Below are 11,977 nucleotides of genomic sequence, written 5' to 3' on the forward strand. Positions count from 1 at the left end.
GTCCTTCCTACTCCGGTAATTCTCAAATCCCAAATAGGCAATTTCTATTTCCTAATCCGGACGAGCTCCCATAGAAAAAAAAATCGACACAATAAACCCTTCGTAAACTCAGGGCATATTGTTAATTAAGCAGGATCTCATCTTGGGACAAATCACTTATGTCCACTCGCTTTGACTTCAACAAAAAGGTTCTACTGGAGATTTCATATGCAATATACCCAATATACCTTTCCAGTCATGCTCAAGCGCCAACCTACAGAATAATGTTATAGATCAAGTTTCAACTATATATAGGTAGGTAGTTATTACAAAATACAACGAAACTTTGTCCTAGTTACATAATAATGATTCCGTAGTCTAGGGCCTTGGTAGCCTACAGTCCAATAACAGACGTTTAGCATCATATTAAGCGGTATCTGATTATAATTACCTGTCGTGGGTTGAATAGATATGCCTTGAATGATAATTCGAAATGTTTAAAAATTATGAATGCTATGTATGAGGTGGGGCCTACGTACCTAGGTATACTTTAAATAGGGAGGAAGAGTGCCTTCAGATACACATAAGTGTCTGATTTATCAGTTTCTGTCAAGCCACTGCAGAAAAGATTGCACATCTACTGTTCTACGAGCTGTAACTTTCATCTACCGAGGGAGGACATAGCCACCCCAAATGTAACTCTAGTGTTACATGATATGAGGCATTTTCTTCATATATTTTGTGTATGCTATTTCCCTCACTCTGGACAGGAAGCAACTCCGAGGCCTATTAATTGTTGCTCTACAATGCGAACACTCTTCATAACTTTATAACTAAACTCGATACCGTGTAACTATTTATTGGAATATCATCTTGCAACTTTATATTCTACAGTAAAATATTAAAAGTCAGCTCAGAGTTGTATTCAAATACATATAGATACTAAGTTTTATTTGATATCTATAGTAGAATCAAGCTACGTATTGGTTAGGTCTCTCCACCTCTGCCTCGGCTTGCCCACTTGAGCGCATACAACGAGGCTGTGTATGGTAGCGTAGAACTAGTAATCCTGAATCTGTCTTATATCTCTTAGGGTGTTAGTTTCATAAGATGCTCACCATCAGACTAAAAGAATCCGTCATCAGTTATACCGAACTCGATCAGTAGTCGCTTATAATTATTTTATGGTGGAAAATATGTTAGGTGGAACGCTCCTTTTCGTCCCAAGGCAGTATTTATACACCTTGCTTGAGAAGTGGGATTACTTTATCAATATTAGGTCCAACGACTGCTGGATTTGTTCCCCCTTATTCTTAATGTGTAAAGTACATAACCTAAAGTAACTGATCGACAAAATCTTTCGAATAAATCGTGATAAGAGTCGAGATGATATTATCCCTTAGTACCGCCGTTTCCATGTTGAATTAACGTAGATACAGTATGGACCCCTTCTAAATCGCCCTTATAAGGCATAATAATTAAATTAGTTTGATGTCTAGCACCTTGAAGTTTTCCTTGTTAACTTCAAACTTTGTGCGGTATAATTTGATGAAGCGATTTTCGTACCGAGCTCCTTATGCCTTCCGAGTCTGCCTTGCGAGGACGAGCATATCTTCACTGACACAGGATAGCCCCTTGTTTGTGAATCACAAGCTGCCTTCTCACTTGCCCGATCAGTAGCGTGCCGCTGGGGATGTCTTACGTCGCAATTTAAGCAATATGTAGTGTGATAGCTACTGACCCCTAGAAAGACAAGAATCTCGACACGTCTGCTGTTGGACTATTGAATCGACCTGGACAAGCCTAGACTGGCGCTGACGAGATATTGGAATGAGGAAAGGCTTAGCTTTTCTAGTGACGACTTGAGTATCTTTACCCACTCTGTCTATAAAGTCCAATGCCCGTATAGCCACTCTTTGCGGGCTTATACTTGATTAGGGACCTACGTGGTTTATAACGAGTGGTACATAGGGACCACTAATACTTATCAAGTCACTCGATCACTTTATAGACACCGCTAGTAAAATATTTCACGTTGGCGATTGATGCATTAGGTAGAGAGCAAACTAATGTAGTTACAGACGATACGGATCGTGCATTGCCTAGATTTAGTTTCAAGGAGCCACATGGCTACGAAAACATGATTCGTCCAAACTTTGCGATGATAAAGAAGTAGTTGTATGCGTCATGCCAAATAGACACGCCGGGCTTGGTATTGTTTGTCTAAAAGCTACCTAGGCATTCTTGGTTGCTACCTGTAAGTTGACTCCGCCCTTTTGTTGGCGTGTCGGGTTATCAATCATCGACTAAAGCAAGGGAACGTGTTCGTGATGATACCTAAAGATAGTAGTAAGAGTAATCAAACTAACTACGTATCTCTCTCACGGTTTAACGTTAAGACTATTATTTGGAGTTAGTTTAGTTCGGTATATTTGGTATTGCCGTCGTCGTGAGTATGTATAATTGGATGGTTTCCCACATGTGATTGGTTAAAAGCGAATTTCGCTCATGAATCGCGATATTGTTTGAAGAAACTCGGCCATGTACCATGGATCCGGTTTTTAAATTCAAATCACACTGGGCAATGCAGCAATGCCAATAAACAGATGGAATATAGAGTTAGGTATGTTATGTCTGCGTATCGCCCGACTTTTGATTGGTCAAAGCGGGATCTAACATCTACACAGCCTCACTCGACCCCGTCTTGGCATAAGGGAGGAACGTCAGAAATTTCTCCTCTCTTCATGGTTAATCCTTCAAACCGTTGTATTGGTATATTGTTAATCACTAGAAGCGGAGGTCGCATGCATGATAGTACTACCATGTTTTGGATGTTATGATCTGGTTGCCAATACCACTAATTCCTATTATTCGTCGCTAAGCCGTCATAGTCAGTCTTTAAGGGGATGGAAAGCACCTTTTATGTTCAAGCAAAAGCGGCCTCCAACACAGCATTTGCCTCTCACTGCGTCATATGCCTAACATAGCCTTCCTTATTACACCTTCAAGACAGATTTGATAACTGCGCCCGGGTCTAGATGGTGTGAACAGACTCTCAACATTTAAAGAGTCGCGTCTTTCTTTTCTCCCAACGCGTACTATAGTCTATCTATTAAGCACCTAACCTGGCATATCATAACCAAGATCAAGCTGCGGTCTGCATTACGACGGGCCCACCATCTAAGATACCAAATATTGGTACCTTTAATCCGACACTTTCGCCATCCCATCGCATTACTCCGCTTTGCACAGCCTGGCCAAGAAAGTCCCTGCCATCTAGGATAGCCTGCTACCCAGTTTAGCTTGGGGCAACTATTCCACGACACCCTTTCTTTTGGCCTCGGTAAAAGTGGAAATTCTATACATACGGTGAGCCTCGACAGAGTCAGCATGTGCCCTTTCTAGGCCTCACCTCACAGCCGTCCGAGTTCATCTTTCTTATATGATACCCCCCTCACCGACAGGCTCGTTCTTGAAAGCCTACATGATCATCATACTCCATCATATCTTAGGAATAATACCTATTGCCATCTCAACCCATGATCTAGCTCATATCTATTCATCTGTTAAGATAAGACTAGCAGCTATACATTTTCATAACCATGGCGAGCAATAGTTTAGCGCCGCCAACGCTGGCGATCGATACACGAACCCGTCCAAGGAGCGATACTAATGAAACCAGAGTGGTGACGCCTGCTGGTTCCTTTGTCTCTAATATTTCGAACATATCGAATCCTTTTCTAACGCCAGCTCACTCTAATCCTTTCCAAACACCAGTCCCATCCGATTGTGGAGCAAGTGTGTTATCAGTAGACCCCGAAGCAGCTCTCCGTCCAGATCCCGGCTCGGAGGCGGATTTCCAGGTCGAAAATAACCCGTTTGCTTTCAGCCCGGGTCAGTTAAACAAACTTCAAAATCCAAAATCTTTACCCGCATTTCAGGCGCTAGGCGGCATCTCCGGAATAGCACGTGGCCTGCAGTCCGATATTAACGCCGGCCTGAGCGTCGACGAGGCAACAGTACGAGCATCTATTACGTTTGAGCAGGCCGTGCGGAGGACGTCAGATAAATTCATAGAGACACCGGAGCGGACACCTCAACCCGAATCCGACTCCTTTGTTGACCGAGCAAGAGTCTTTGGCAAGAATATTTTACCAGCGAAGAAAGCCACACCGATATGGGTGCTCATGTGGAATGCCTACAACGACAGGGTTATCATCTTATTAACAGTAGCCGCAATAATATCGCTAGCACTTGGTCTTTACGAAACTTTCGGGACGACCCCTGAACCAGGAGGACCACCATCTGTAGACTGGGTTGAAGGCGTCGCAATCGTTATTGCTATACTTATCGTCACACTGGTAGGATCACTCAATGACTGGCAGAAGGAACGTGCTTTCGTCAGACTTAACGCCAAGAAAGAAGACCGCGAGATCAAAGTTGTTCGGTCTGGAAAGCCATTCATGATTAATGTTCACGACGTCCTGGTTGGGGATGTCATACACCTCGAACCCGGTGATCTCGTCCCCGTCGACGGAATATATATTAACGGTCACGACTTGAAGTGCGATGAATCTTCAGCGACGGGTGAATCTGACGCTATTAAAAAGACACCGGGTGGGCAGGTTATGGAAATACTGGAATCAGGCGCCAATCAAAATGGTCTCGACCCCTTTATTATTTCAGGGTCCAAGGTGCTTGAAGGCGTTGGCACATTCCTCTGCACTTCTGTCGGTGTGCATTCCAGCTTCGGCAAGATCATGATGTCTGTCCGAACAGATATCGAAGCAACTCCTCTTCAGAAGAAACTCGAAAGACTCGCCGTCGCTATCGCAAAACTAGGTAGTACAGCAGCTGGTCTTCTCTTCTTCGTCCTGCTATTTCGTTTCCTCGGCGGCCTCTCAACGGACGCGCGTTCTAGCTCAGAGAAGGCCTCCGCTTTCTTGGACATCCTGATCGTGGCCGTGACTATTATTGTTGTGGCTGTACCCGAAGGTTTGCCCCTGGCGGTTACTTTGGCGCTGGCCTTTGCCACCACTCGATTACTGAAGGAAAACAACCTTGTCCGTGTGTTACGCGCCTGTGAAACGATGGGAAACGCCACCGCAATTTGTTCTGACAAAACGGGAACGTTGACAACCAACAAAATGACAGTTGTCGCGGGAACATTCGGCCAATCAAGCTTTGCCAAATCCGAAAGCGAGAAGCCAGGTATTCAGAGCGTCTCCCAATGGGCGGCCGGCCTTAGTCAAAAAACCAAGGACGCTATTGTGCAATCAGTGGCTATCAACTCGACCGCCTTTGAGGGCGAGGAAGATGGCCAATTCGCTTTTATTGGCTCCAAGACTGAGACAGCACTACTTCAGCTAGCAAGGGACTACCTTGCGATGCAATCATTGGCCGAGGCCCGCAACAACGAACGGACAATTCAAATGATGCCTTTCGACTCATCCAAGAAGTGCATGGGCGCAGTCATCAAGCTAAGAGACGGTTCTGGATATAGGCTCTTAGTGAAGGGAGCTTCGGAAATCCTCTTAGACTATTGCAGCGCGAAGGCAGATGTTCAGTCTCTTGCTACAAGCGAGCTTTCAAATAGCGATCGTGATGGCATAATATCTATTATTCATTCTTATGCCAAGGGATCGCTGAGGACCATCGGTATCGTATACAAAGACTTTGAGAGTTGGCCACCTGCCGACGCCGAGATAGAAGATGGCCATGTAAAATTCGGCTCAGTACTAAAGAACCTGGTTTGGTTTGGTTTGGCTGGTATCCAGGATCCTGTAAGACCGGGTGTCCCCGAAGCGGTTCGAAAAGCTCAACTTGCTGGCGTTGTCGTTCGCATGGTTACTGGAGACAACGCTGTGACTGCTCAGGCCATCGCAGCCGAATGTGGTATTTACACCGATGGCCTTATTATGGAAGGTCCTGATTTCAGGAGACTCAGCGAGGATGAGATGGATGCCAAATTACCCAAGCTACAAGTACTTGCGCGCTCGTCGCCTGAGGATAAGAGGATTCTAGTCGCGAGACTCAAGGCTCTTGGAGAAACTGTAGCTGTTACTGGAGACGGCACCAACGATGCTCCAGCTCTCAAGACTGCCGATGTCGGTTTTTCGATGGGCATCTGTGGAACTGAGGTGGCTAAGGAGGCCTCGGAAATTGTACTGATGGACGATAACTTCGCTTCTATTCTTACTGCTCTCAAATGGGGACGAGCAGTTAACGACTCGGTTCAGAAGTTTCTTCAGGTAAGTTCTACGTCAACAATGACACAAACAATTATCTCTGTATGATGCTAACCATTTTCTAGTTCCAAATTACCGTCAATATCACCGCTGTCCTCCTCGCCTTCATATCTGCCGTTGCCGACCCCGAAATGCATTCCGTGCTTACAGCCGTGCAATTGCTCTGGGTAAACCTCATCATGGACACCTTTGCAGCCCTCGCACTCGCAACGGACCCTCCAACTGAAAAAATCCTCGATCGCAAACCCCAACCGAAGAGTGCACCCCTTATCACAACTAATATGTGGAAAATGATTGTCGGGCAGGCAATTTACCAACTCATCATTACATTAATTCTACACTTCGCCGGCGCTTCCATCCTAGGCTACGATCCTAATAACCAAACCCAGAAGACCGAGCTCAACACTATGGTCTTCAACACGTTCGTATGGATGCAAATATTCAACGAGTTTAACAACCGACGCCTGGATAACAAGTTCAACATCTTCGAAGGTGTGCTTCGCAACAAATTCTTCATCGTAATCAACATTATTATGGTTGGCGCTCAGGTGGCCATTGTCTTCGTGGGAGGCGCTGCGTTCGAGATCACTGCTATCAACGGCGTGCAATGGGCTATCTGCCTGGTGGCAGCAGCCATTTCGCTCCCGTGGGCTATTGTTATACGACTATTCCCGGACGCCCTATTCGCCAGGATCACTGAGATCGTAACCGCACCTATCGTCGCTGTATATAAGCTTCTGGCCAAATTCTTTTCCAAGATCGGCGCTGTCTTTAGCAGGATGTGGAAGTCGAAGAAGACGGAATCCTCATCGGAAGAAAAACAAGAAATTAATATAACTCAAGAAAAAGAAACAGCTCCCGAGATCGTAATTTCCGAGGGCGTTCTTTCGAATAACAACCCGGAAATACAAATAATAGTGGATCTAGAGCAGGGGCGAAGATAAAATATATGTATATGTATGGTTTTTATTTGTATATTAAATAGAACATATGACGTTTAGCGACGAGTTTTGGATTTATATTAATGCCTTTACGCACTTGCACGGATGAACTTGAAATAGGAACATTGATTTGAATATGGTGAACGAGATCTAGTAGATGAGAATGCGCTATAGTGTTAGCAAGTATATGTTGCCGGGGGTAGACCTAGTTAAGATCCATGATCTTAGAAAAAAAAAATAGAAAAGGGAATGTGGTGCTCTATTGTCCTTCGCGTCTTCAGCCCATAACTACATGTGCTCGTTTCCTTTCTTATGTCAGGCGATACTCTAGCTCTGCTCCCTCTAAGGGAGTACTCTAGACGTCTAAAGCGCCAGAGATGCGCCGCTGTAATTACGCAAGTAGATATAGCAGACCAATAGATGTAAACGTCATCATCATCATACATGTGCTCGTCCTCAACTATGAATAGCTCATAAAGGACACTATAAACTCTGACATTCATATTGCTACTAACTAACTAAGGTATCTGTTGCCTACTTTTGGTATTACATCATTTGAAGCTTTTTCAGGCTTGTTGTCTCCCAGGTTGAAAAGATGTTGGTAGTTACCTAGTCTTATAATATAAGTTAGTTTTTAGACCAGGCAACTTTTTAAACAGCATTATATTATACGACATTACGTATCCCTTTATTACTTATACTCAATCCATATATCATTATTTCCTTCCTTGAGGATCACCCCATAGACACAACATAAGCTATTATAGGTAGGCCTGAATATTACCATTTAAAAACACACATCCTTACCACATGTTTCATAAACCGGCCGTAATAAGCTTTCTGGTGTTTATATTTAACTAGATCCTTACTTGAGACTTGAGAGATAAATGTTGAATATATGTGGCAGTCATCTGGTTTGTATGTGAGTTGAAACGCGTGAGCACGCATTATTTCTCAAGGGTGACTGGTCATGACTGGGGACAGAATTTGTTGTACCCAAGCTTCCATGCCAGCATCGTACCTATGTACCTACCTGGGTACCAACTCAAAAGTAAATCAACATCCTGCAATCAATCGGTGCCTGAATCACTTCGATACGTACCTGCCTCTGTTTCTTTTTCTTTCTGAAATCTAAATCAACTGATCTTGGTACGTACCCCTTTGCTAGATCTAGATCAATTAATCTGCAACCAAAATCTGGGGAACCCCTGCCTTAGAAAAAAGATACTATCTTTGGAAGGTGGATTGCATTATTAGCCAATCATTGCACAGTTACACAAACAATTTACATAATCAGACTAACCTTCGCAACCATCAGAATCACTACACAACTTCTTGTATTACACTCTTGTATTACACAATCATAATTAATGAGTCACGACTTGAAATAAATATTACAGTAAGTTGTTATAGTTGAAATATATTTAACGATCAAAGATCAAGTTCAAAAATGCATCGGTTAAAGTCATACTTAAAGTTAGCTTAAGTCGCTAATGTACAATCCTTACTGATAAGTCAATGTTGGGATTAAAGGCTTTAGCAATGTCGTGTTACATTTTATATAAGAATTGGTGTTTATGTTAAAATTCTGAAATATCAGCTAATAATTGTTTAACAGCTGATTTTAGATTTCCTGTAAAAAGAAAAATAATTAAATCAAGCTAAGGATTAAATCAACTGTCCCCCGTGTGGAATAGATACACCTGTAAAGTGATCGCTTGCAGATGTTGACTAGCTGTTGTTGCGTACCTTCCAACCTTACAACCTTAGCAGTAAGAGATGCACGGACGATATGTGTAAAACTGCAGTAACGAACCTGCCTGAGATGTGCTAAGTTGTTGATTCAACTCATGATACTTGAGGTACATATGAAAATTCGAGCATCGTACCTTCCTCTTTCCTAATTCCAAAATTGATTTGTTGCCAAAGTACCAATGTTACAACTGATTATTCCCACAATCACTGGCGCAAACTTTCTCTATTTAATTCTACAGACCTGCTACCCAATCTCGTCTTTTTCTCTTCCTTCTTTTCTTTCTACAAGTTAACTAAGTGCAACAATTGTTCTCGTCTTCGACTTCGACTTCGACTTCGACTTTGACATACACATATCATTAGTTACACTATCCGACTACACATTGATTCATTGATCTATTGATCCTTCGATCCAAACAATTATTCAATACATCCATCAATCAATTCGCTCGACCATTGATTCATCAATCGATTCATCCTATTGTCTTGATCATTGACTTCAGTTGATTCATTGATTTATCTATCTATTACCCCCCCTATCCTCCCCATCCTCCCTCTCTCTCCCCCTCTCCCATTCACCTTACTCTTCTATTTACCCTCCTATTATTACATTGATTGACCAAGTCTTTCATCATGTACGCCATTACCATCCTCGTTCCCTTCCTTCTGGCCCTTGACGCCATGTTCGCCGCCCCCTTTGGAGGAGCTATCGGCATGATTATGATCTCTTGTCTCTCCGGTTATGATGACAGCGATCCCTCTGCTAATGTCGGCGCTCTTTTGGCAAACACTCTCACGGCTATTTGCGTGAAGTACGTCTTTGGAGGAGGTATTCTCCGGGAGATCCACGGCATCGCGCTCATGTGCGCATGCAAAGATTCTTGGGGTGTCACTTATCCCAGCGCGATTACCGTTGCGACGATCATGATAATGCATAAGTTTCTCACTCGCGACAAGCATATGTTTTATCTTGATCTTGTCATGATTGTCTGCGCTGCAACCCCTTCTCTTCGGCGCATCCCTCTCCAGGTAAGTCTCATCCTGACCCTTATGCTCGCCCCTGATTTTAACGTGTTATATCATAGGTACTCTCCGTGGTTCTCACACTAGCCCACCGCACATATTTACTCATGCGACGTTTCTTGGCTCTCATTCTGCGCGTTACGGTGTCTATCTTTAAGCTCCCTCTTACTCTCTGGCGCCAGTTATGTCGAGTTATAAGAAAGCCTAAGATGGTTCACACTAGCACGCAGATGGACACTCACAGCCAACCTCGACCTCAACTGGCCATATCTGCGATCATAACTATCACAGACATGCCCCCTATTACCCCTCCTGAGCCGCCTATGCCTACACCCATAGTCTACTCTCACAAGTCCGTTCTTAAGATCTTTCGAAAGTCTAAGCCGAGAATTACATTTCTTCGAAGATCTTCGTTTATGAGCGAAGAGGGTACCGGAACAGGGCTTGTCGAGGAGATACTACAGGCTCCAGGTCAGACGGTTTCTTCACGTGAATACCTCAGGAATAAGTGGGCTACTGCCAAGCAACCTAACCAGCCCAAGCCGACTGAAGGTACACCTAAGTCTAAAGAGCCTGTTAGCAACCAACCTAGTATCCAGCAGCCTATTATCGAACAGTCCGCTATTGACCAGTCTACCATCGAGCAGCCTACCATCGAGCAGCCCGTCATCGAGCAGCCCGTCATCGAGCAGCCTACCCCTGAGGAGTCTGCCCCTGAGAAGCTCAGTGATGACATGCTTTCTATCGAGATGCTTCCTACTCATGGTTCTCCTATCTCTCAACCCGCCGACGAGGAGCCTCTAGGTGTCCAGCCTGCTGTGGAGCAGCTGGTCATTGAGCAAGCTGTTGCTGTTGAGGGACATAGTACCGAAGACCCCTCGACCAACGGCCCTGCTACCTTCGAGCTGCCTCCCGCGGAGCAGCAATCCACTGTGCGGGCCATTACTGAGCAACCTACCTCCCAGTCCCCCGAGATTCAGGAGATGCCTCTCACCGAGCAGCTTACTGAGACGAACTCCATGGAGAAGTCTACTATTTCGGAGACTCTTAAGGAGGAATCCTCGGCCGAGCAATGTGCAATGGAACAGCCTATCGAGAAACCCATTGTGGAGGACCATGCTATTGAACAACTTTCACACGATGAGCAACCATCCAATGATATGGCTCAATGGGAAGAGATTCTTGACAATATACTAGACGAAATGCTGTCTCTAGATAATTCACAGCAAGCCGAGGACAGCCAATTTAGCAGTGAGCAGATTGTTATCCATGAGCCACATATCGTCCCCGCGCCAGCAGAGTTCGATTCCAATATACAACTTTTGGAGAACCCTATGGGCATGGAACAAGCTGTCGAAAATGGCCATCTTTTCGACAGTGAACAGCCTCCTCTAACCCAACCTACCCCCGTGTTCACGTTCAGCACCGAGCAGCCTACTGAAGCTGGACAATCTACCTCCACTTTTAACTTCGGTGTTGGACAATTCACACCCACATTCTCGTTCGTCAATGAGCAGCCCACCGAAGTTGAACAGACTGCTGCCATCTTTGATTTCGGTGCTGAACAGTTTATTCAACCCGAACAACATACACCTATATCCTCCTTCCTTAACGAGCAGCCAACTCAGGCTCCACAGCCAATGCCGGTGCTATCTTTCGGTAATGAGCAGTTCGCGGAAGTTGAGCAACCTGACTTTACTTTTAATTTCGATGGTGAACAATATGCACCTGTACTCCCTTTCGGCACCGAGCAGTCCACGGAAGCTGGACAGTCTGCCCCTATCTTTAACTTCGGTGGCGAACAATCTGCGCCGATGTTCTCTTACGGCAACGAGGAGCCTATCGAACCCGGACAGTATGCTTCAATGTCCTATTCTAGTCACCAAGGTTTCACTCATATCGGACAACTTACCTTCCCGGATCAGCTCCATAATGGCTCACAGAGCCAAGCTGATCAGGGCTCCTCGGATCAGCAAAACCGGCAGATTAATGCAAACGAGCCAATGAATTCTGATCACTCGGCTTTAATGG

The 11,977-nt window shown here is 44.6% G+C and overlaps 2 protein-coding genes across 2 annotated transcripts; both read left to right on the forward strand.

The window, feature by feature from the left end:
* The first annotated feature begins 3,476 nt into the window (after window positions 1–3,476).
* On the forward strand, window positions 3,477–7,279 carry F4817DRAFT_269643 (plasma membrane calcium-transporting ATPase). Its single transcript, XM_049299400.1, has 2 exons — window positions 3,477–6,230; window positions 6,293–7,279. The coding sequence occupies exons 1-2, from the start codon at window positions 3,582–3,584 to the stop codon at window positions 7,169–7,171; spliced, it is 3,528 nt and encodes a 1,175-aa protein (XP_049154814.1). The 5' UTR covers window positions 3,477–3,581; the 3' UTR covers window positions 7,172–7,279.
* Window positions 7,280–9,556: 2,277 nt separating this feature from the next.
* Window positions 9,557–11,953, forward strand: F4817DRAFT_320106 (uncharacterized protein; the record flags this gene model as incomplete). Its single annotated transcript, XM_049301146.1, has 3 exons — window positions 9,557–9,952; window positions 10,009–11,801; window positions 11,872–11,953. The coding sequence occupies 3 exons, from the start codon at window positions 9,557–9,559 to the stop codon at window positions 11,951–11,953; spliced, it is 2,271 nt and encodes a 756-aa protein (XP_049154815.1).
* Window positions 11,954–11,977: the final 24 nt, after the last annotated feature.

The sequence above is a fragment of the Daldinia loculata genome (assembly GCF_022478755.1).
Source record: "Daldinia loculata strain CBS 113971 unplaced genomic scaffold F4817scaffold_73, whole genome shotgun sequence".
In the NCBI taxonomy this organism is placed as follows: domain Eukaryota; kingdom Fungi; phylum Ascomycota; class Sordariomycetes; order Xylariales; family Hypoxylaceae; genus Daldinia; species Daldinia loculata.